Raw genomic sequence first — 26,039 nt, forward strand, 5'->3', positions numbered from 1 at the left:
CTTTGATAACTGTGTGGAGGATGGGTGTATTTCAGTAGTGTAGGGGAAGGATGAGAAACTAAACTAGAGATTGTGGCACTAGTAATGACAATATCAGATAACTGAATGTGTTAGGTGAAATGAAAAGTTTAGATTACACACTTGAGGTTGACTAGAATGGTGGTGGCACCCTTGAATTATACTAGAAAAGTGCAGAAGAAGGGCATGTTGTAGGGCCATGGAGATGATGAGTTATGCTTTGGACACACTGACTCAGGTGCCTTTGGACTATTTTTTAAAAAGTGTACCTCAAGTAGTTGGTAATGCTGTCCTGAAGCTTAGGACAGAGTCTAGAGCTGAATATAAAGATCTGGAGTCATCTGCATAGAAATAATAATAGAACCCACAGAAGGTGAAGGATGGACAAATAAAAGAGTATAGAGGGAATAGAAAAAGACCCAAGACAGAGCTTTATCAACATTCGTAGGTCGTGGATGTGATGTAGATGAAGATCCAGCAAAGGTCTAAGAAGAAGTGGTAAGACCAGTAAGACTTTTTTGGGGGGAAATCCCATCAAATTTCATTGAGTACTCGGTGTGTGTGTGTTTGTGTGTGTGTGTGTGTGTGTGTGTGTGTGTGTGTGTGTGTACATGACTTAATTGTTGAATCAGAAACAGCATCTTTGTTAAATAACTGGACAGGTATATCTATGAACACATCTGTGTCAGAAAAGCTTTTGTTTAATTGATTTAATATTCTTGTCAGCAAAACAGTATTAGTAGGAGTCCAGCCTTGTTATATTAAACATTTATGTTTATGGTATATTTATATTTATGGTAGCTATTAGAGGGAGATTCCACTTATATTCTGTATGTTGAGTGATGTTGCTACATTTACCATCATGAAGTTGGAATCCTTTGGAAGTGATTCTTTTTTTTTAAAGTCTGGCAATTCAACTTTATTTCAGTGATTTAAATGATTCTTAAACTTTTCTGTTCCACAGTGCAAAAGACCTTTTTGATCATCTGTCTCTAACTCACTCCCACTTGCCATTCTGTTTTTTAAAAAACAAAAATACTTCACCAGGATTAATAGAAAGAATAGTATTTCCTTAAAAGCAGAACAAGTGATCAATATTATAAGTATTAATTTTTACCAGAAAAAGTATAAAGTTTGTAATTATATGGGACGGTATGATATGATATTTTAAAGTATAGACAATAGTGATATTTATTCCTTTACCCATAAGTAAGACCTGCATATAATACAGCCTTAATAAGTGTTTAGTTGAATTAGATTAATAGACCACTGGCCTGAGAGTTATGAGACACAGGTTGTAGTCATAATGACATTGGGCAAGTTACATAATCAAGAAGTTGGGATGACTTTTTCCGATCCTTCAAGCTCCAAAATTTTGTGATTTCTTAGAGTAATACCATATTAATATCATGTAATGGGAATAATTCATAGATAAATAGCCCATATCCTATATTGGTTTCTTAAAGATTCTAAATGAACCAAGGGAAAGCCTCTAGCACAATATGTTAGTCTCTAGGAAGAATTTATAGAAGGTAGAAGGGCATAAATAAGAGGTTCTGGATGGAAATGTATGGAGAGCTACCCATACTGATAAGATCACAAACCCTCCAAGTTACAATATAGAAAATTATCTAGGAGAATCTTCAGTGAATAGTTGACAGATCGATATATTTATTTTACTAGTAAAAGAGGGCAATAGGAGACAAAATTATAACGGGGAAGAGGGGATTAGATGTCTGTGCTTTTGATAATTGGTAGTATATATTAAAGTTCAAAGCAAAAGCTAACAAGGTTATGTTAGTGGCTGTTTTTGCAACTTTATTAGTGTGTTTTATACTTTGGATTTAATGACATAACACTCACAAATCACTCATAATGACATAAAACACTCACAGATCTGTGCAAGGCAGCATGGGATAGTGGATAGAGGACTGACATCCAAGTGAGGAAGACCTAGGTTCATGGCTTACTTCTTGTCACATAATGCTTTTGTGACTATAGGCCAAGTCATTTAACATTTAAGGACTCCAGACAACTCTCAAAATATTTAAGTTGCTCGGATAGTTTGCCTATCTGCATTAGTGGAGGGAATTTACTTATCAGAAATCTCCTATGCTAATAAAATCTTAGGTTTAGACCAACAAAATGAAACACATGCTTTTATACTTTTTAAATTTAAAAAGTTTGAAAACTGTTTTAGATTGATTTGAATAGTGTTTCAATCTCCTGTCCAGTTATAAAAATTTAAGATTTGGAGAGAGAGTAAAGAATAGGTATCTAGTTATTTTTAATAATCAGAAATGAAACAAAACTAATGACTTGTGTTTTTGTTTTAGATCTCTTTGGTGAATAACTTTTTGAAGTTTGGGTTAAATGAACTTAAACTGTGCTTCCGAGTTAGGCTCACTAAATACCTCTATGAGGAATATCTCCAGTAAGTGATAACCTATTTTTCCCCCTTTTTTTTTAAGCTGCCATGCAATTAAATTAAACAGTTATGTCTATTTCATATCAGTTGAGATTTGTTTTTATTATTTTTTTGAAGGGGGGAAGGCAAGGCAGTTGGGGTTAAGTGACTTGCCCAACGTCACATAGCTAGTAAGTGTGTCAAGTGTCTGAGACCGCATTTGAATTCAGGTTCTCCTGACTCCAGGACCGGTACTCTACTCATTGTACCACCTAGCTGCCCCATTATTATATTTTTCAAGAAAAATATTCTCAGAAGCAGCATGATGTAGAATACTACATTGCATTGGCATTGCACCAAGAGTCAAGGGATTCCAGTGCTACACCCAGGCTGCTACGATCTAGCTGTGTGACCTTGGTCAAGGTAGTTCACCTTTCTTGGCCTCGGTTTTCCTTATCATAAAGTAAATGGATTGGATGAGATAATCTTCAAGGCCTTCTCAAGTTCTAGAATTTTATTTTTCTTTGGTTATATTCTACTTTGGGAAAGTAAAGTGTTTTTGCTTTTTCATTTTTGTTAAGTCTTTGTCTTTCTGTTGTTTCAGAGCTTTCACATATTATAAAATGGGGAATCTGGATAACAGAATAGCTAATCCAGACCAGCTGCTTACACAGGATGTGGAAAAGTTTTGTAACAGTGTAGTTGATCTCTACTCAAACCTTAGTAAGGTAAGTTTCTGAAATCACTTTTAAATTTTGTAATTTCTCTTGTTGAGCTGTGTAGTTCTTAAGAGAATTTAATATTCTGCAGCAGCAAATTAGTATTTAAATGTTTTTATGTGATATTTGTAGTAAGATGAAATTAAAATTTGAACTAGTATTTAATCCTTTTATTTTTTGATTTTTGAAAACACCATTTTCAAGGAAGGTTTTTTAGTACAAATATCTCAGGTACTTTTGCTTCTTATAGATTTTTACCTTCCAGTTTAATTCATAACTTAAATTTTTGGAAGCAGTTTTCAAAACTGTTAAGTTTGAAATTTAAATTCTTAGAATTATATGCTCTCCATAAAAGATTATATATTATCTATATTCACTTCTGTTTGCCAGCTTTCTTAGTTTCATTCCTTTAGCCACAACCCAAGTGGACTTGATTGTCTGATAGTTACATTAATGAGGTAGTTTTTTTTTTTTTTGACTGGAGCCACTTTCTCTTTAGTCTAATTTTCTGTCTTTCATTTACTGGTAAGTTATATTTGTTAAAACATTGTTTAACTATCAATTGATAAATAATAACCATACAGTTCTCCTCTTAATTATGTAATAATAGCTAACTCTACATCAAATAAAATGGGCTTCAAAACCCTCTATAGTTTATTATACTGCTTAGTCCCATCTATGTGACCTATCCACACTCATCTTCCATCTGTTCCTAGCCTGCCCCCTCTGAGTAATTTAAAAACTTGTTTGTCATTACCTATGCTCTATATTTCTCTCCAAATCTCTCTTTAAACTGCATTCCCCTTCTTAGTATTATATCTCTTTGCCAAACTCTGCTTAGGATTTATCTCCCCCAAATCTTCCTTGACTGACTTCAAACTTTAGTATTAGAAATACTCTAATAATTCACCCTTACCTCATTTGACCACATGTATTCTGATATAGTTCTTATATATTTGTAAAATATATTATTGACAGTCTTTATATGTTCTTGTATATTCATTAAGCATTTGTTACCACTTGGATTATTTCTGGGAATAACTTTTAGCAGATTGACTAATATAATCACATGTACTTTTTTGGGGGGGAGAAATGTGGGAAAAAGCAAAATAAATCTAATTTCTCTTCTGTGACATCCTTTCAGATACTTAAAGTTGGCTATCATGTCTGTATATAATTTCTTCTCAAATTAAATATCTACAGATTTTTCATTGTAATTTTCATAGTCATATCACGTGATTTTGAGACTTTTCACCATCCCAGTTGCTTATTTCTGCATACCATCCAATTTATTTATGTCCTTTTCCAATTTGTCTGACCAGGGTTGAATGCACTAAGACTTTTTCTGGTCATTGTGCCTCTCTTAATGTATTTCAAAATTTTCCATTAGCTTTTTTTGGTTGACATTTCACTTTTGATTTATATTGAGCTTGTAGTCCACCAAAATCCCCAAATCTTTTTTAGATGAGCTGATGTCTTACCATCCTTCTTCCATCTTATGCTTGTGAAGTTGATTTTTTTGAACCCAATTGTAAGATTCTGCATTTATCTTTACTAAATTTTCATCATTTTAGATTCAGTCCTGTGCCCTATTTTAAGATGTTTAAATTCCACTTCTGTCATTTAATATATAGTAGGTATCCTTACCAATTTTGCATGAACTGCTAATTTAATAAGTATACCACCTGTGACCTTTATAGAAGTCATTGATAAAAATTGAACAGCTTAGAGTCAAGCATAAGTCACTGGGACACTCTATGAAAGATTGCCTTTCACATTGACCATATGTCCTTCTGGTCATTTAGCCACTTCTGAATCTACGTAACTCTTCTTTTGTCTAGCTCACATCCCTTCAACTTGTCTTTATGAGAGACTTTGTCAGATACTACCAATACCGTGTTAAAATGTGGGTGAACAGTCTTTACTTCCTTGATCTACCTATCTAGTAACTGTCAAAAAAAGGGATGTCCTGTCTGGCATGACTTGTTTTTGCTTATGCCATGTTGGTTCTTTGGTATCACTTATGGATATTAGCTAACTATCATTTTAATACTACAATCTAGACCTTAGTAGTATGTCCTAGAATTTTTTCCAGTAAAACTGAAGCAAATAACTTGCTTTAGAGTGACAAGAATCAGGACTGGAATTCAGAACTACAGATTCCTAGACTAAATCTGTTTCCACCATTGCTACATTTGGGTCTTATTAAACCATCAAATTGTTGTTCCTCACAATAAAAATTTTAATAAATGTGCATTTTTCCCCTGTTAGTGGATTTTAACCCTTTATTCAATCTTTAATATAGCTTGTTTTATCTTCTCATTATAATTTAAGGATAGGCACTATACATTTCACCACTGTAATTCCTTTTCTTATTGTAGTTTTGTATGTATTGGAATTCTATACATGTTGACAGTTTCTCATTGAATGCTAAATAAAACTAAATATTTTCTTAATTTTTCAGCTACTGATCCAGATATGAGTTCTAATGATATTTTTATTTTACAGCCATTTTTAGATATAGTTTTGTATATCTTCAAGTTAACAAGTGCAATTGGAGCTCAGGTAAGTTGGAGTTGTTTCCTAATGTATTACTTATTGTATTTGATCATAGATTCCTTAGTGGTCTGAATAAATGAATGTACATATCAGAGTACCTAGATTGCACCCAGGGATTATAATGTAGTAGGGGTAAAATCCTAATAGTAACTATGTGACCCTGTAGTTATAAAAAGTCTCTGATTTAACTTTTAATGCCATAAGACTGAGTCAAATACAAGGTTAAATTTTATGTCAGTAAGAGCTGTGAATGCATATGAACAACTGTCTTTTCAGAGTAATTTCTGAATAAAGATTTTTAGGATGATTCTATTGCTCTAAGAATTTTAAATGCTGAATTTTTAATATTACATGTTGAATATTTCCAAATGGTTTTTAGAGTCTTTCAAATCGATATAAACATTTAGCCTGCCCTTTATCCCTGAGGACAGCTTACCTTGAATATCCTTGCCTCATTGCTCTTAGTACTGTTTGAAAGAATCAACTTTTGAACATTGAAGAATTCAACATTAAAGCTTAGCTTTAAGAAAATATGACACCAATAGACTTTATAATAACTTTACTTGTTGGTATGCTTGTCATCCAGGGAAATACTGGGAATGAAATCTTGAATTTCATTTAGACTTTCCTTTTTATTTCTAACTCCTTGCTTTTCCTGGAGACCATATTTAGTTTCTTTCTTTTCCTTGTAAGAACTTTTAGTAGCCATTTAAAATTCTTACTGATATTTAAAATTTTTATATCACCTACCTTTCCGACAGTAACTAGCCTTTATAACACAAAATAAAAAAGGGAGAAAAAAAGTTCAGCAGAAACAACCAATATATTGAGAAAATCTGAAGTTATATGTATTCCTCCACATCTCTGATTCCCCCACCCACTGTACAAAGAAGTGAGAGGGAGATATTTCCTTTGGAGTCGTTTATTATAATTTCATAGTTTTCTGTTTTGATTAGTTTCTTGTTACTATTTTCATTTACAATGTAATAGTCATTGAGTTTTATGTTGTTTTCCTGGTTCTGCTTATTTCATTTTGTTTCCATGCATATGTCTTATCTTACTTTCTATTTTCCTCATAACCATTGTTTCTTGCAGTACAATACTATTTTATTTTATTTTATTTTGCCTTTTGGAGGGCGGTTGGGGTTAAGTAACTTGCCCAAAGTTACACAGCTAGTTTTTTTGTGTGGGTGTTAAGTGTCTGAGGCCAGAACCGAACTTGGGTCCTCCTGACTCCAGGACCAGCGCTTTACTCACTGCGCCACCTAGCCACCCCTGTACAATACTATTTTATTATATTCAAGTAGCACAATTTGTTTAGCCATTCCCCAATGGGCAACCTAAAAATTGTTAATGGAGACTATGCATAAATAAAAATTTATATTTATATGATTTTAAGGTAAAAAATGTAAAGTTAAAAATACTTAATTTTTTTGTATATGGATCATATATTTGGCTTTTAGCATAAACATGGATAGTTCAGTATTTAGTTTTCAGTAAAAATTAACCATTATTATTTTCTCCTTTCTATCTAATTACAGTAACCACTTTTATTTAAAGTCATTGTAAGTTATAACTTCAGATTTGTAAAATAGTTTTCTTCTGGTGAAAATATCATGATTTCTTTTAGTGTTTACATTTTTCCATGACAATTACAGGGACCAGCTAGTATGATGGCCTATTTGGTTGTCTCAGGCTTTTTCCTGACCCGCCTCAGGAGACCCATTGGTAAGATGACAATGACTGAACAAAAATATGAAGGAGAATATAGATATGTCAATTCTCGGCTCATCACAAACAGGTAAATAGAATTTGATTAAAGATATGATATAAATGCATCTTTACAAATGTAGTTGGGAAAGAACAAGACCAAAGATGACTGATAAACTGCTTATTAAAATTAAAAAAACTTGTTTAGCCTGTTAACTGAGATTGTAGAGAACCTTCCAAATGTCCTAGTACTATATAATGTGTAGTGCCCCTGACAGTGACTTCCATGTCTTATGTAGTTAAAGTTGATTTTCATTTTTTAAGTCATATCAAATTAACAAGTATATATTAAGTACTTACTATGTGCCAGGAACTATGTTATAAACACTGGGGACATAAATACAAATGAAAAGAAAAACAGTATTAGCCTTCAGTGCATTTAAATTATTATGGAGGAAGAAAGCACATAAAAGGGATCTATAAAGGGTCTTGGGGCATGGGAGAAAGAGGGACCCAGATGGGGACATGGTGACAAAGTCCAGAGAGTCACAAGTGGAGCCAAGACAGAAATGAGGAACGTCTGGCCTTGGACCTTCTTCAGGATGGAGGTTCAGGGAACAACTAACCAGTGGGGTGGAGGGATCTTCCCAGGTGGGAAGGCACCCAAGTCATAGTGGCAAAGTCCTTTGCCAAGAAGATTGGTGAATTGTTTTCTCAAATCTTTTCATCACTCAGAAAAAGTAAAAAATGTTTTTGAAAAGTAAAATATTTGTTTTAATGATGGAAATATTATTAATGTCCCTGATATTATGATAAATGGGGAGAAAACAGATCATGGTGCATTTTAGCTGTGATATTTCATTTGTGACTATTTTGAACTAGTTAGGCTAGCCATAATGAACAGGAACCTGTTTTCATAAACTAGGAATTAAGACTTTTTTTTTGCCTTTTTGGAGGGTTGAGGCAGGGCAATTGGGCTTAAGTGGTTTGCTGAAGGTCACACAGCTAGTAAGCATGTCGAATGTCTGAGGTCAGATTTGAACTTAGGTCCTCCTGACTCCAGGACTGGTGCTTTATTCATTGTGCCACCTGGCTGCCCCAGGAATTAAGACTTTTGCCATAATGTTGTACAGATTGTGGGTAGATGTGCCTCAGACCATATTTGTATAGAAATGTGTTATTTTTGTGAACAAATGAAAAGGTTAAAGATAAGGTTATTTTTCTCAAAGGTTAATAATGAATTAAACTGTCAATAATATGATAGTCACATACTGTGTAAACTCTTCTTAGGCACAAGATATACATTTGAACTCACTCATAACTGTGCTTTGTCTCAGGTTGAGAATATATATTAATGCTCCTTTTTTTCTTTAATAGTGAAGAAATTGCCTTTTACAATGGGAATAAAAAAGAAAAGCAAACAATTCATTCAGTCTTCCGTAAACTGGTAAGAAAAAAAGAAACTTACTGACTTATTAAAGAAAAATTTATTAGTTTGGAATTAATATATGTTATGACATACATTGATAGTTCAATAGCTCTTCTGTCATCAGTGTGACTAGTCCTTTCAGCAGTGTAAAATGCAGTCCATCTATCCCCTCTCATTCTATAAAACTCTTATCTGTATCCTCCCATAAATTATCCAGTGGTTAGGAACTGGACATCCACCTAAAATGTTGAGGGTCTTCCTTTAGGTATGTTAGCATAGTCTGAATACAAGTAGAACAGATAGCCTTTTCATCAGTTACTCCTTACTCTCTACAGATGACTGGTGTCCCTTTTGCAGGTATACATTTTTATGATGATATATTTTATGCCATTTTTCTCACAGAGTCCTTCATTGATAATGTATTTACAGCCTAGTCTAGCCCATTCTATATTTCTCCTTTGCTCTTTTGGTGACTTTTAACTTCAGTACTTAAGAGATTGTGGCATTCCTTGACTCAAAATCACACAGCACCATAGAAAGAATATTTTAAAACTTTGGGTCATTGTTTTGGGTAAATAGTTTGGAATAATTGAGAAAGCATTATGCTTTTAATCCCCAGGGCATTCTAGTGTCCACTCTCTGGTTCAGTACTGGTTAGCTTATTTTTCCAGTGACTGTATCTGTCCAGAATAAAAGTGCTCACATACACAAAGACACAGACACAGACATATACACCTGTGTGTTTATATATAGTAATCAGTAACTTCAGGCATTAAATTGGTAAATACCAGATAACATGAAAATTGATTTTTTTTGTTTTTTGCTTTTTGTAGGGCATACTGGGGCTAAGTAACTTGCCTAAGGCCACACAGCTAGTTTTTGTGTGTGTGTGTGTGTGTGTGTGTTAAGTGTCTGAGGCCAGATCTGAACTCAGGTCCTCCTGGCTCCAGGACTGGTGCTCTCCTCACTGCGCCACCTAGCCTCCCCGAAAATTGATTATTTTTAATAGAGAGGAAATGACAGGTTACAAATATTCCCTTTCGAATCAGCAATCTGTTTAGTCAGACCATCAGAGCCACAGAGTCACAGATTTTCATAATTGGAAGCTTTTGCCTATGAGGCATCATCCATAGAGTTAGAGTTAAAAAGGACCTTAAATGTCATCTGATCCAACACCCTCCTCAGTACCATCCCTTATAAATGGTTAAGTAAACTGCCAGAGATCACGCAAGTAGTAAATGTCAAAGCCAGGATTTGAATGCAGGCCTTCTGACTCCAAACTGAGTGTACTTTCTCACTGACCATACACCCAGGGAATCTCTGTGGCTCTCCATACTTCAAGTATAAAGTAACCAGAGCATGGAGATGGGGGGCGGGGGGGGAGGAGGAGGAGGAGGTGATAATAGGAAAATAAGTTGGCGAGCTGGGGATGGGATGCAATGCTTCTTGGAAAGATTGGTAGTGGTGCATGGTGGAGCCACCTTCCTGAGTTCCTTCATATTTTGAGTGAGGTAGGGGGTCAGCACCAATTTTCTTGGAGGGTCTTATCAGTGAGTCTCTTGCAGTTCTTTTGGATGAAGGGTGAATTAGGTTCAGCTGTGACTGCTGTGTTTCAGTATCTGAGAGTATATGTTTGATGGTACCACAAAATGGGTGGGTGACTGAACCCTATTAGCTTTATATACAAGGGATATAAAAAATGATAGTGCACCGAAATGTTTGGAATGCCCTATGCATAGAATTAGATGCTTAGCATGATTTTTTCAGTCTTGGGCGTTAAGGTGATCCATGGCCACTGTGATCTCTCCTAGGTTACTGCTATCTTTTGTATTTACTTCATCTTTATTTCTAATGTATTACCACATCCTCCCTACCCAGACAGCTATCCCTTTGTTACAAAGGAAAAAATAGTCATTTGAGCAAAATAAAACAGCTAAGTCTCACAATACAATGTTCTCTACTTAGTCCTCCCAGCTCTGCAGAGAGAACATAAAGATGCAATTTTAAAAATCTTTATTTTGGGACCAATTTTGATCATTGTAATTATATATTCAGAGATGATTTTGTTATTTTTTCTGTTAACAATATTGTGATTGTAAATGTTATTTTCCTGTTTCTGGTTATTTTATTTTATGTCAGTTTATGTCTTCTCTTGCTTCTCTGCTTAATTCAGTCATCATTTCTTATCTTTATGTGTCACAGTTCAGACATTCCTCAACTGATCAGCATCTACTATTATAAGGAGCACTGCTTTAAATATCTTGATCTATATGGAGTCCTCCTTTCTGTTACTTCCTTGTAATATATGCCTTATAGTCGTGTCTCTGGGTGTAGCAGCAAGCACCCTAGCATACCCAGGATGACTGCTAGCACAGGTTCTTTGATCTGCTTTTCTAAAGGAAAGCAACTCAGAAAGGGGTTAACAATCTCACTTTAATCAAACATATATCATTTACCTAGTTCAGAGGGAAAAGTCAGCATCCAGAAAATACAAACAGAAGTTGCAAGCAGACAAAAAATACAGACAGACAAACAGACCGACAGGGCTTCCAGCTGTCTGACCATCACATCCAAATCTAGTTAGTTACCAGAAAGAGAAACACCAACATCTGGGTTTTCAAACTCAACAGCTATCCAGAATCTCATTTGGCCAAATCACACAGCTCTTCCCATGAGTGAGTCCCAAAGCAAAACCTCACAACAGGGTATATATAGCTTTCTCCAGGGTCAGAGAACATCACAACCCACATGATCCACTGCCCAATCACAAAGTAACAGCATGTGGGCATTCCTGAAGAACAGGCCTCCCACCACAGGCTCCATGTGACCATATTCAGCCTATTGGGTGGAAGAGTGTATTTTCAAATCAGGGAAGGTCCTTAAATTCACTTAAGCCTATCAAGGGGGCAAGGATGATCTTCAAATTACCATTACCGTTATACTAGGTCAAAGGGTATGGTATAGGATAGAGACCATTAGATTTGGAGTTAGAACTTGGGCTCATCTTCTACCTTTGTCTCTACTTATGTGACCTTGGACAAATCTCTTAATCTCTCTGGGCATAGGAATCTGATGGCCTCTGAAGTTCTTTCAAGGTCTAAATTTATGATCCTCATTCTATGGCATAGGCATTTTATTTACTTTCTTAGCATAATTCTAAATTGCTTTCCAGAATGGTTAAATCAATTCATAGGTTCCACCAACAGGATATCAGTATATCTTATAGACCATGGTCTTCTGTAGCCCTGACAGCATTGATCATTACCATTTTTTTGTCATCTTTGCTGTTTTCCTAAGTGTGAGGTAAACATTCTAGTTGTTTTGATTTGCATTTCTTATTATTAATGATTTGGAGCAATCTTTCATAACATTAATAGTTCATCTAATTCATCTTTTGAGGATTGTTTGATCATTTGCTTTGATTAATCCATTGAGAAATGGCTTTCAGTCTTAAATATTTGTCATTTCTTTATATATCTTGGATATCAGACCCTTGTCAGATACAAGTTTTTTCTCTAATTTTCGGCTTCCTCTCTCATAGTTGAATTGATATCATTCATCTCTTTTCTTTCACATCTTCCTTCTTAGCTGTTCATAGTTTTTTAATCTCATGTGATTTTTAAGACATGGGAAATATCAATAAATATTGTATGTTTCACTTTTATATTTGGCCAGGTGGAACACTTACATAATTTCATCTTATTTCGATTCTCCATGGGATTTGTTGATAGCATTATTGCCAAATGTAAGTATTTGTAAGTAATTTTTTTCTTATAGGATGAGATATTTTAAAAGAAGACATCAAGTATTTATTTTTGAACATTTTAAGTATAAATATTGTGTTACAGATCTTGCCACTGTGGTTGGTTACCTGGTTGTTAGTCGTCCTTTCCTGGACTTATCGCATCCTCGACATCTTAAGAGTACCCATTCAGAACTTTTGGAGGTAAACAGTTTGTGAAATAAGCCAATATAATATCCTATCTAATTAGACAATGAAAGTGAAAATAAACTTTTATTTCTGCTTAAGGATTACTACCAAAGTGGAAGAATGCTTCTGAGAATGTCTCAAGCTCTGGGCAGAATAGTCTTGGCCGGTCGTGAAATGACCAGATTAGCTGGGTAAGGACTTGGTAACAGACAACAGCAAAAGTCTTTTTTACCTGTATATTGTTATTGATGACACCTAGTTAATTTATTCAGCAGATATTTGTTGATTGTCTGCACACTGAGAGATTCAAAGATCTATCTAAGACACATGTCTTTTCAAGAAACTTAGTCTAATGGAGTGTGTAACACTTTTGTGCGATAACTGGATAAGAGAGATTGTGATAAATGCTGTATGAATCATTAAAACAAGTTGATGTGGGAATTAAAAGGGGGAACAGATGACTTCTAGCTCAGGGGAGTCAAGGTAGGCTACAAGGTGGGAGTAAGGTTGGGCTTCAGCCTGTGAGGATGCTCCGGATCTCTGGAGGTGAAGTGGGCACTTCTTGCAGAGGGAGCAGCAGCATTGAGAATGGCCGAAGCATAAAAAGGCAGATCTTCCATTGACTATCCAGGGGCAGGTTTACTCTGCCAGCTGCTCTTGCTGGTCTGTTTTCACTATTGTAGCTAGTACAGGTAGTTGATGTTGCTGGGTTATGCCAGTTCTTCACTTCCACTGCAAAAAAACAGCCCTAAGTCATTTGGTCAGCAAGTATTTATTAGGTGCCTGTTCTGCGCCAGGCACAGTCCTGTGTGCTGGGGTCACAAAGAAAGTTAAAAACGTCCCCTGGCTTCAGGGAGCTCACAGCTTACTGGGGAGACAAGAAAAGACTCAACTGTGTTGTGGGGAAAGAGGAAATGTGCTAATTTTAGCTCTACCATTTTCTAGTTAGGATACCTTGGGAAGGTCCTTTGTCCTTTCTGCTGTGAGTCCTCTTAAGTAAAATGCCAATGAGAATACCTGCCCTGCCTGCCTAAGAAAACCATCATACCAAATGTGATGCTATATGAAAGAACTTTGAAAACTCAAAAGCACAGATTATTCAAATTTCTCTCATGCACTTATTTCTCAACCTCTTGTGCTCTAGTTGTCATCTCTAATACTGTACAAAATGTTCTCTCACAGAGCTCACCAGTGTCCTGATAACTAAATCTGATGTTCTACTAAATTCTGTTTAACTGACTAGTTTACTAGTGGACTTTATGCTTCAAGTGAGATAATATTTGTAAAGCACTTAGCAAGACTCTTAGTAAATGTTTTTCCTACACAGCTTCTCTCCTCTCCCCCCATTCTTGAGGGCAGGAACTGTGTCTTGTCTAAGCTTCAGATTTCTGGCAGGATCTAGCACAGCAGTCAGTCAGCAAGCTTTCATTAACCACATACTTTCTTCCAGGCACTGCTGAGCAGTGGCAATACAAATATAAGCCCTCAGGGAGTTTTCCTTCTAAAGAAGGAGACAGCACATTAAATTAAGCTGGAAGAGGGCAGGAGAAAGGCCTGGAGGAGTGTAGCCTGGTGGGAGATGAGGACACGGCTGACCTGGGAACCCTCTTTAAATGGAGCTTCTGGAAGGAGGTAGAAGGAGGGTCCAGAGGCCGAGGGCACTCACAGAGAAGGCCGGAGATGGGCAGTTGGGTGAGAGATGAAGGGACACTACTCTGTATATAATCACTTAATAATTACTGTATTGTTGTGTTATAACTATTTTAATAAGTTACATTTGTAAAATTTTGGCTTTAGAATATTTAGGATTTTATCTTTAGAATATTAGAATATTTTACTCTATTAATAGGCTGCATAGTTCAATGGAAAGAAGCAGAGTTGAGAGTCAGAGGACCTAGAGTTGAATCCTGGCTCTCTATCACTTTCTACCTCTGGGTATTACCCTAGGCAGTTCACTTCTCTCTGGACTTCAGTTTCCCCATCTTAAAAATTATGGAGTTGGACTAGTTGGCCCTGGAGGTCCCTTTCAACTCTAAGTCTATGTTCCTTTGATAACTTTTCTTTTCTTCAATTTCTACTCCCTTGGATTCCTTGACAACTCTGTTGCCTTATTCTCTTCCTTCCTTAGGAATAAGTCTTTTTCTTTATCATTTGCTGTCTCCATATGCAGTTCTTTTTCTGCTAGCATTTATTATGTGCCAGGAACAGTGCTAAACACTAGGGACACACCAGAAGGTTAAAAACAGTCCCTGCTCTCGTGGAACATACAGTCTGATGGGGGAGGCTACATGCAAAAGCTGTATACAAACACACACATACACACACATGCGATAAATTGGGAGTAGTTTGACACAGAAGACACTCAGATTAACAGTTGGGAAAGTCTTCTTGCCTTTGGCAGAACTTTAGCTGACACTGAAAGGAAACCAGTGAATCCAGGAGGTGGAGATAAGGAAGGACTGAAGCAAACATTATGTAGGACATAGGGGCCCCAGGTCTGGTATTGATAAAGGTTAAGGCTCCAGGAGCCTAATTTCTGATTCTGGTGGCAAGGCATGTGGGGAGAAGGTGAGAGAGAACGAGGTGAATATAGGATCATAAATAACTATAAAGCTTAAAAGAAACCTCACAGATCATTTTAGAGATGAGTAAACTGAGGCTCAGTTGCCAAAGGTCACATGGGTAGCAAAACCTCAGGTACTTTTGCTTCCAGAATAATGGCTTTTTATATAAGCATACTGATTTGGTATTTTTTAGTTTTTAATTTTTTTTCTTTGGCTCTAATTCATAAACATATTACTTTTGTGAAACTATATAGTTTTATGGAACTATACAAATTGTTTCTTTAATTCTTAAAAAAGTTTCACAGCTCGAATTACAGAATTAATGCAAGTACTGAAGGACTTGAATAATGGCAAATACGAGCGCACAATGGTGTCTCAACAAGAGAAAGGTAAATAAAAATTAGTTCATTTATACAATTTCCTGTTCTTAAAGATTCATCATTAACCTTTGATACCTGTTTGTCATTTAAGGTGCTGAAGGAGCTCAGGTCATTCCCTTGATCCCTGGTGGAGGAGAAATCATCAATTTGGATAATGTTATTAAGTATGTTTAAAAAACTAACATTACAGAGCTTTAATTGGCATTTTTACAATATTCATTTTATAATGGCCTTATGTACATTATCATGTTTAGTACAAAGTTTTCCTTTGTCTGTGAATTTTCTTTGTAGGTTTGATCATGTTCCTTTAGCAACACCAAATGGAGACATCTTGATTCGAGATCTTAACTTTGAAGTAAGTTTTTATACTGTTATATATAAAATAAAACTACTTTAAAAATATGAACTAGAAAATTAATATGAAAATTTATTATTTGGTTCCATCTCTGACACCTGATGAGTATTGGGCAAGTCTTTGAGCTTATTGAAATATCATAGCTTTAAGAAACTGTTTTACTAAAATTCTACCAAATTAGAAGTAAAATTAAAATCACCTCTGATTTCTTTTTATTTATTTATTTATTTATTTTTGCCTTTTGTGGGGCAATTGGGGTTAAGTAACTTGCCCAAGGTTACACGGCTAGTTTTTTTTTTTTTTAGTTAAGTGTCTGAGGCCGGAGCCGAACTCAGGTCCTCCTGACTCCAGGGCTGGCGCTTTACTCACTGCACCACCTAGCCGCCCCTAATTTTTTTTTTAAATAACGTTCTTTGTTGTGACTCTAAAGCAGACTTATGCAATTTGGCAGTAGGTAGGGGCCAACATTAAAATACGCTAAACTTCTTCAGTCCAAAGATAGGTTTTTAGAAGCACACTTTCCCAGTAAAGGTATAACTAATGATTAAACTAATTTGCAGATAAACGACATTTTTAAATTTAATTAAATTTTAATTTAATTTAATTTAAAATTTTAAATTTAAAAAGGGAAATTTCAATTAATATCAATTCTCTTATTAAGATTTTTATTTATCATGAAATTGCTTCTCTCAGACTAGAGACAGATTGACAAAGGTTGCTTGCTGCAGGTCATGTGACAAACCAGAAAGTGCACAAAGGGCAGCCTACCTGCCAAGTTACAAGATGGGCGCAATAGTGACTAGTGGAAGGCGGGTTAAACAGGGCATGTACAAAGCACTCGTTGCATCTTTACTTTCTTTTACATCCTCTGCCTTTTTCGTGGACCACCCAAAATCCTTTGGGAGGACGCAAGCAGCCCATGAACCGGTTATATGTTGTGCAGGCCTGCTCTAAAGACTGGGATGGTGGCAAAGCGGCAGTATAAATAATTTATTACATAAGTCATATGATATCCTATGCCAACTTCATTATAATACTGAATTTTGTTTTCTATCAACTGAATGAGAAGAATATAGATGTTTTATTGTTTCTAAATTTATTGTGTTTATTTGCAAGATTATAATAGGCTGGTAAGGCAGGCTATTTTAAGGGTTACTTTTTGTGTTATTTATGTGAGTTTACATCAATAATAATAATGTTTACATTATATGTTTAATTATGGAGAAAATCTGTATCATTATTATATAGATTTTATAGAAACATTATATATAGTTTGAAATCTTGTACCAAAGGTATACATTGTATAGGTAACAGAGCATTCTATTTGAAGTCATAGAATCTGGGCTCAAATTCCAACTCTCCTTCCATGTAGAAGTAGTTGACCTTTGATAATAAGCCACTTTCTTTATCTGAGCTACTTTCCTCACTCTAAATGAGGTAGTTGCAGTAAATGTCCTATAAACCCCCTTTGGCTCTAAACTTTGTTATTTCCTTTGGGAAAGTATTGAAGATTGTTATCTGACCCTGATGTGAGTAGTATTTTTCCTCAAGAAGTTCAAGGAGACAGTATAGTACTTATCTTGCCTGCTCAGAGCTGCTAAAAGAGATAGCTAGAAGCCTGGGTACTTGCGAAGGGATCTAAACAGAAAAGCCTAGTCCTAGGAGCACAGCTCATGGAAGACTTACAGCTTAAGGACCCACAGCAAGCTAGAGAAGCCTGGAGTCTGCTGAGGACAAGGGTGATGGGAGCCTGGGGGAGAATCTATCCAAGAAAGGGCAAGAACCTATGATCTAGAATCGGACAGAGAATAGAGAAGAGAAACATTGTAATGGAATTAGATTTCACAAGGTTGTTTTGAGGAGCAAATATGTATGTAAAAACATTACATATAAAAAATATGTAAAATTCTTTGTGAACCTTAAAGCCCATATATCAATGTTATCTGTTATTATTAAAGAATCACTAGCATTGAGCACACTAAACACCTTCTTCTTTGTAAAGAGGGGAACAGGAGGTAAAGAAAAGGAAAAGTATTTGAAGATAAGGTGAGAAAACGTCCTTAATTAGCCATCATAATTGAATATGGATGGGATAACCTTATTCTCTTCACTCAGTAGTTGCTTAAAATTCAACAATAAACATATTGAACGACGATTATATTTTTGTGGCAATGTATTGACGTTCCCTAATTTATATTTTAGGTTCGATCTGGAGCAAATGTTTTGATTTGTGGTCCAAATGGATGTGGGAAAAGTTCACTTTTTCGTGTTCTTGGTGAAGTAAGTTCAATTTAAGTTCAAAATGTACAGTTTTGCCTTGTATTGCCAAACTATCAAAAAAAGTTTGAAATCTTTTTTTTTCCTTCCTTTTTTTAGCTGTGGCCTCTCTTTGGTGGGCGTCTAACTAAACCTGAAAGAGGAAAATTGTTTTATGTTCCCCAGGTAAGAGCCTCTTAAGAATTATTTCATAATCTATTGTTTGAAGATATTAAAAAAAACTGTCTCATTTCTTTCGACCTTTTCTTTGTCATAAATCAGAGACCTTATATGACACTTGGAACACTTCGAGACCAGGTGATTTATCCAGATGGAAAAGAGGACCAGAAAAGGAAGGGGATATCTGATCATGTAAGAATGTGTTTATATCCCAGTCCTATTTAAAACATGTTGTAGATTCTTTGTCTCATTTGGTGATTGTTTCAGTAGCCCTGAGGTTAGAGTACTCAGTAGGGCAAAAATTTGAGTACATAAAAGTTTCTGCTTTATTCTTTTCATTTTTGGTATCAAGTAGTTCATTCCAGTTTGTCGTCTCTGTCCTTCAACAAGCTTCTTATCTAAAACAGTGACCATTTCATACTTTAATATTTCAACCTTAACTTTGAAGTTGATTATCTAGAAATGTTATTGCCCCTTGTTTTCTCATTACCCTTTAACTGCACACAGTATTATATTCTTCTATAAGCTGCTTAACATATTTTTGATGTGACACATATTAGATAAATTGGAAGTATTTTTTAAAAAACCAACTTGTGGATATCTTTGACAATAGAAGAATGCCCATGCCCCTGTTTTATTTTCTAAAAGGGGAAAGATGAAGTATGCCAATTGGATAACAAGTTTAATCTGTAATAATTTTGTTCAAAGGTACTGAAGGAATACTTAGACAATGTCCAGTTGGGTCACATCTTGGAACGGGAAGGAGGCTGGGACAGTGTACAGGACTGGATGGACGTACTCAGTGGTGGGGAAAAACAAAGAATGGCGGTATGTCTATCTTCCAGAAAATATTGAGTGAATACTTAGCTGTTCAAGAAAGTCGTTGTATAGACTAGTGATTTTATAATCAAGAATGTAAATTTTGTTTTAATAATTTTTTAGGAAATTGTTTTTTACATTAATTATACTTAGGAGTATAATATGACTGATGGACATGTTTGAAATGAGAATTCTAAAATGTAATCAGACAAAAAGAGAAACAGCCCTCTAGTCTGGCACCTTATAGGAATCACTTTCTAAAATGTTACCAGAAGTGTTTGAGAATAGAGTAGGTGTATACAATTATGGTGATATAACAGCCAGAATGAAAATTAATCACATCCTTTTTCTGATTCTGTATTCTGATTCTGATTCTGTACTTTTCTTGGATTTGATTATTGTTCTCTCACCTTTTTTCTACTCTTTAAAACTTCAGTTTTTTCCTGAGTCATGTTGTTTCTGGATCTAATAGAGTACTCTGTAATGATATAAAAATTTTCAAAGCCTATCCTAAATAGAGGTATTATGTCTTAGTGAACAAAGGATGGGCTTTGCAGTAAGAAAGACTTGAGTTCAAATCCTCTCATTGATACATCTAGCTTTGATCACTTAGCTTCTCAATGCTCCAGGGAATTCTCTGATAGAAGGTAAAGTTGCAGATCTTCATATTTGGAAGGAGTTTCCACACACCAGTGAAATCACAGATCTGAAACAAAGCCTGACCCTCCCCCCAGCCCAACACAGAAGTGCTTGAATTTTTGACATATAATGATCAAAATTAAAAGAATCTGATGCCATCTGTGCAGAATTTAGTGGATTCTCTTTTTGAAGTATATTAAGTCCCAGCATAGTGATGGTAAGTCAAATAAGCTTGACTTTTACCAAATGTAGATACATTATGATTAATGATTTGGTGAATCTGTTAAGATAGAGACAGATTTTACATCTGTGTCAGACTCCATTTATATACCAGAATTTTCATTAGAATTAGCCTAGTTTAGAGTAGAGAGGGCAGGGCAGTAACTGGGAGGATAGAAAGCAGTAAATTACCCAGCGTGCATTTCTGAAGTTCTTACTCAGATGCAGGGTCAGGAGGTGCTTTGTAGAGGAGATTCTAAGAGCCTGCCGTCTGTCTGTTTGTGAGGAACAGGGCTGCTGGTGGATTGATTGTGCCAAAAAGAGTAAAGTACAGACAGTTTGGGGCTTTAAATGGCAAACAGAAGAAGGGAGAAGAGAATAAATATTTCTAAAACATCTTCTGTGCAAAGCACTTTACAGATATTCTCTTTTCATCTTTATTGCAAGTTTGTAAGGTGTTATCTGTTATCCCCATTTTATAGATGAGGAAACTGAGGCAGACAGATCAAGTGACTTGCCCAGGTTCACATAGCTCTAAGTATCTGAGGGCACATTTGAACTTAGGTGTTCCTAACTCTTGGCTCAGTTCTCTATCCACTGTGCCACCTGACTTCACAATAGTAGCTGGTATTTATATAGCACTTTACAGATATCTCAGGTTGCCATCTCACAACCTTGGGAGGCAGGTAAAATTATTATCCCTATTTTACAGATGAGGAAACTGAGGTGTAGAGGTCAAGTGACTTGCCCAGGTTCACATAGCTATAAGTATATCTGAGGGTACATTTGAACTCCGGGTGCTCCTGACTCCAGGTCCAGCACTCTATCCTAGAGGGAGTAAGGTATTTTGGAACTTATTGAAGTGAATGAAATGGTCAGCCTGTGCGTTAGGACTTTCTGTTTTTCAGTTTCCTGAACTATAGATTTGAGAGGAGAGAGACTTGAGGCAGAGGCCCCAATGAGAAAGCTGTTCCATAATCTAAGCAAGACCTGATGAGGGCCTGAATGAGGGCATGGCTTGTGGGAGCAGAGAGGAGGGAATGGATTAGAAATGCTGGTGGAGGCAAAATCTGGCAAGTGCATGGGTATATGAGGTGAGAGAGAGTAGGGAGCCAGAGATCACCGAGGTGTGGATCTGGTAACCTCATCTATCTGTTATTTATCATGCCTGCCTACAACTCTGTTCTCCTTTTTTGTGTATTCCAATTTCCTGGTCTTATGAGATGAGTTACTTTGCCCTTTCCCCAAAAGAAAATAATCTGTTCAAGTCATAATCTGAACCTATGATAAGGTGTGTGCCTCTCCCATAAAACATGAGCAAATTAATTGTTTTTGATTCCTGATTGACAGGGATAGATCATATAGATGAGAAGACAGGCAAGTATCAGCAACTAAAAGTGGTAACTTATTTGAGGAATATCTTTGAGATTATTAGGTTTAGCAAAAAGAAGTGTGAAAATTTTATTTTAAAGGTGACTTCATGGATATAAAAGCAAATTAAAATTGGTATGAATGGTTGTGCACAGCTAGGTGGTGCAGTGGATACAGTAGATAGAGTGCCAACCCTGGAGTCAGTTCAAACCTGGCCTCAGACAATTATTATCTGCGTGACCCTGGGCAAATCATTTAAACCCTGTTTGCCTCAGTTTCCTCATCTGGAAAATGGAGCTGGAGAAGAAAGTGGCAAACCTCTCCTTTATAATTGCCAAGAAAACCTCAAATGGGATTATGAAGAATTAGACAACTGAAAAATGACTGAATAACAGCAATATGCATAATGTTAAAGAAAATGAAATGCAGAAAATCTACGATATGAAAATTGTGATTTTAATAGAAACCAAGAACTAACTATATATGTGGTAACATAGGGTAAATTGAGAATATATTTTATATTTGGGCAGAGGTGAGGTATTTTTTTTCCCTTTAGAATCTTACTTAGAATTGAAAGAGGTCCATTTGAGACTAGAAAGACCCCGTCTTCCAGAACAAAAAAAAAAAGCTGTTTCCATGACATCTTTTGAAATGTCTAAAAGCTGTGTCACATGACCAAAAAGGTGAGAGCTAGACATTTTTCTCCACTACCCACTAACTCTCAAAAGCCTCAGAAGGGGTCAAAACAATTGCAACTAAATCCACAAGTTGAGAAAGAAACTGGGGTGCCACACAAGTCACAGTCTACTAGTGTCAATCCCTAATCTCTGTTATTCATCCAGTGCCCTCTTTCCCTTTCCCACTGGCCTCTACCATTTAGAGAGCAGAAACCAACTTAAAAGGCTTCTGATTTGGGACCTACTCAGGTATTTCTCTCCTGCAGCAGTATCTTCTAGAACACTGTCCTCATCCCCTGGCATTCTTACAAAAAGCAGTAGACTTCAACTCTGCCTGGCCAAGTGTGGAGGGAGGAAAGGACTAAGGGGATGGAGACCATGATTTTCTTAGAGTGGCACCTAGCTTAAGGAACCCAATGGTGGCAGAAACTCTTCCAGAATACCTAGCCCACCCTCCTTCAAGCCTGAAAAAAAGTGGCATACACTTAGCTAGAGAACTAAAGAATAGAAGGAACTGGAACAATGGGTCATTACATGGGGTTGCACTGGTTCTAATGGAAAGGAGACTGCCACCCAACTAGAGACAGGCCTTTCCTTCCAGAAGTTGCTTAGAGCAGGAACCAAGGCCAATGGAAAGGGAATTCCTCACAGTGGGAGGAGGTGGAGACAACTTTAAGATTCATCGCCACCGTCAAAGAGGAAATTTCGAGGGAAAAAGTATGTAACAGGGCAATATAAGGGGGAAAACACACTAAAAAAAATCTGTCAATGTTCTCAAAAGGAAGAAACATAAAACAGTGTGGATTCCCAAGAGTATGTGGAACTACAAAAGGAAGGCATATAATGGTTCAGTAGACACATCAACACCTTTAGAGCAGAAGTTAAGAGGGAACAAATGGCAGAACTTGTCATTAGGGAAATAGAAAAACTTGAATCCATAGTAGAGTCTCTCCAAAGAAGCAAAAGAGAGAACAGCAGATTGGAAATAGATTCTAGTGAAGGAAATGCCCATTGGGCAATTGGTAATGTCAGGTTGAAGCTTAAGGGAGATAGTAGATTCAGTCAGTCATCAAGTTTTTAAAAAGTGCACACTGTGTGCCCGCCTGTGTATTAGAAATCAGGCCTGCTGGGGCGGCCAGGTGGCACAGCGAGTAAGAGCACCAGCTCCAGTGTCGGGATGACCTGGGATCGAATCCAGGCTCAGACACTTAGCACCCACCCAGAAACACCTGGCCGTATAACCTTGAGCAAGTTACTTAACCCCAATTGCTTAGGGGCGGCCAGGTGGCTCAGTGAGTAAGAGCATTCGGCCCCAGTGTTGGGATGACCTGGATCAAATCCGGGCTCAGACACTCAGCACCACACCCAGAAATAATAACTGGCCGTGTAACCTTGAGCAAGTTACTTAACCCCGATTGCTTTAAAAAAAAAAAAAAGGAATCAGGCCTGCTCTTCGGTAGGTCACACTCCAATGGGAGGCAGAGCATGGAAACAGCTCTGTACAGACATATAGGTGCAGGGTAAATTGGAGATACTAAAAGGAGGCAAGTCATTAGCATTAAGGAGAATTGGGAAAGGCCTCTTGAAAAGGATGGAATTTCAGGTAAAGCTTGAAGGAAGTCGGGATGGAGATGAGGGATAAGCATTCCAAGCTGTCCAGGGGGACAGTCAGTGGAGATGCCCAGAGTTAGGAGACGGTGTCTTGTGTGAGAAATGGCAAGGCCAGTGTTACTGGGCATCATGTCCAGAAAGATGATAGTAAAATGCTTTGTAAACTTTAAAGCATTGTAAATGTAAGCTATTATAACAAAGTTTTTCTTTATACTGAGCCAACATATATCTACCTATAACTTCTACTCCTACTCCCCAGTTCTCTTTGTACTCAACAGCAGTGGGCATCCCTCTTCTCCATTAATATAAAGCTAGCATTTACTGTTCCCATTTACTACCTCAGTCCCCAAGCCTTCACAGAATGTTATAGAAGGGAAGGGAACTTGGAGACCGTCTTAAGTCAATCCATACCAGAAGCAAAGTGCTTCTTAAAACATGGTCAACAAAGTCATCAAACTTTTCTGTGAAGATGACCAGTGAGAGGGAAGCCACTTCTTCACAAGGCAACCTGTTCTACTTTGGGAAAGCTCTGATTTTTACAAGTTTTTCCTTATATCAAAGCTAAAAATATCTCTTTGCAAACTTCCTTCCACACATTGAGGTGGTAGTGACTGACATTTATATAGCATTGTAAAGTGTTTTACATACATGATCTCATTTAAATCTCATAATGGAACTATGAAGTATATGTACTTAAGGTATTGTTATCCCCATTTTGCAAATGAGGAAACTAGAGTAAACTCTTTAAAACATGTTCAAAGCAGATTAAACATATCCACTGTAATACTGTAATCATTATTCATATAGCAGACTTATTTTCGCGATAAATACAAAGGTAAAAACTTCCACTGATGTCATCATAAATTTTAAATTATTTAAGCCTAAATTGAGACTTTAGTGTACTTTTATAAGTACTCTGTATATAAATATTTTTAAAATGTGCATTTGTCCCTTTACAAAGGGCTCCTCAGTTCCTCAGTGTAAGTTGATAAAATACTACTTTTAAAAATACTCATGTTCATTGCTTCAGCACCTGTCTTTAATTCCTGGAAACAATTTTTGTGTAGCTCACAAATGTGTATCACTATTGTTTCTTATAAAGAGTAATTATATTTAAATAAGTTAGACTAAATGTACTTTGTATTGTTGTATTTTAGATGACTATTTTGACCTTATTCTTATATTTTTGTTTTCTTTTTCAGATGGCAAGATTGTTTTACCATAAACCCCAGTTTGCCATTTTAGATGAATGTACTAGTGCTGTTAGTGTTGATGTAGAAGGCTACATTTACAGTCATTGCCGGAAGGTAAGGGTCAGAGTATTTTTTTTTTTAAGTTTTGAGCTCCAAATTCTCTCCCTCCCTCCTGCCTCTCTCTTACCCTTGAGAAGGCAAAAAATATATTAATTATACCCACAAAGTCATGCAAAACATTTCTTTTGCAAAGAAAAAAAAAGGAATAAACAAAAAAAAGTGAAAAGGGAATACTTTAATTCAAATTCCATTGTTCATTAATTCTCTCTCTGGAGGTAGATAGCATTTTTTTTTTTAAAGCAATTGGGGTTGATAACTTGCTCAAGGTTACAAGGCCAGTTATTTCTGGGTGTGGTGCTAAGTATCTGAGCCCAGATTCGATCCCCAGGTCATCCCAACACTGGAGCTGGTGCTTTTACTCGCTGAGCCACCTGGCCGCCCCTAAGCAATTGGGCTTAAGTAACTTGCCCAAGGTTATATGGCCAGATGTTATTGGGTGGGTGCTAAGTGTCTGAGCGGAATTCCATCCCAGGTCATCCCTACTCTGGGGACGGTGCTCTTACTCACTGTGCTACCTGGCCGCCCCTAGATAGCATTTTTCATTGTGAGTCTTTTTAAATTGTCGTGGATCATTGTTTTGAACAAAGTAGCTAAGTCTTTCATAGCTGAACATTGTTATAGTATTGTTATGCATATGATTATTTGGTTCTGCTTACTTTGCTTTGCATTAGTTCATATGAGACTTGCCAGGTTTTTCATTTGTTGGTTTTTTTTGCTTTTTGGAGGGGGGAATTCAGGGCAATTGGGGTTAAGTCACTTGCCCAAGGTCACATTGCTAGTAAGTGTTTAGTGTCTGAAGCCAGATTTGAACTCAGGTCCTCCTGACTCCAGGGCTGGTGCTCTATTCACTGTACCACCTAGCCGCCCTCCCAGGTTTTTCTA

General features: G+C 36.5%; 1 protein-coding gene across 2 annotated transcripts in view; it reads left to right on the forward strand.

Moving 5' to 3' along the window:
* The window catches only part of ABCD3 (ATP binding cassette subfamily D member 3), a 94,742-nt gene that overhangs the window by 63,122 nt on the left and 5,581 nt on the right, over positions 1–26,039 (forward strand). For both annotated transcript variants that reach the window (XM_069063375.1, XM_069063376.1), the window contains 16 exons: positions 2,355–2,452; positions 3,030–3,153; positions 5,653–5,709; positions 7,362–7,504; positions 8,791–8,860; positions 12,518–12,587; positions 12,691–12,788; positions 12,873–12,964; positions 15,635–15,726; positions 15,809–15,881; positions 16,009–16,072; positions 18,275–18,352; positions 18,449–18,514; positions 18,611–18,700; positions 19,217–19,336; positions 25,047–25,151. In XM_069063375.1, the coding sequence (XP_068919476.1) occupies positions 2,355–2,452; positions 3,030–3,153; positions 5,653–5,709; positions 7,362–7,504; positions 8,791–8,860; positions 12,518–12,587; positions 12,691–12,788; positions 12,873–12,964; positions 15,635–15,726; positions 15,809–15,881; positions 16,009–16,072; positions 18,275–18,352; positions 18,449–18,514; positions 18,611–18,700; positions 19,217–19,336; positions 25,047–25,151 (1,440 nt within the window). The remainder of the gene's footprint in view (positions 1–2,354; positions 2,453–3,029; positions 3,154–5,652; positions 5,710–7,361; positions 7,505–8,790; positions 8,861–12,517; positions 12,588–12,690; positions 12,789–12,872; positions 12,965–15,634; positions 15,727–15,808; positions 15,882–16,008; positions 16,073–18,274; positions 18,353–18,448; positions 18,515–18,610; positions 18,701–19,216; positions 19,337–25,046; positions 25,152–26,039) is intronic.

This window comes from Petaurus breviceps, unplaced genomic scaffold (genome assembly GCF_028583685.1).
Source record: "Petaurus breviceps papuanus isolate PSGF00001 unplaced genomic scaffold, PetGlider_PUasm1.0 90564, whole genome shotgun sequence".
Classification (NCBI taxonomy): Eukaryota; Metazoa; Chordata; class Mammalia; order Diprotodontia; family Petauridae; genus Petaurus; species Petaurus breviceps.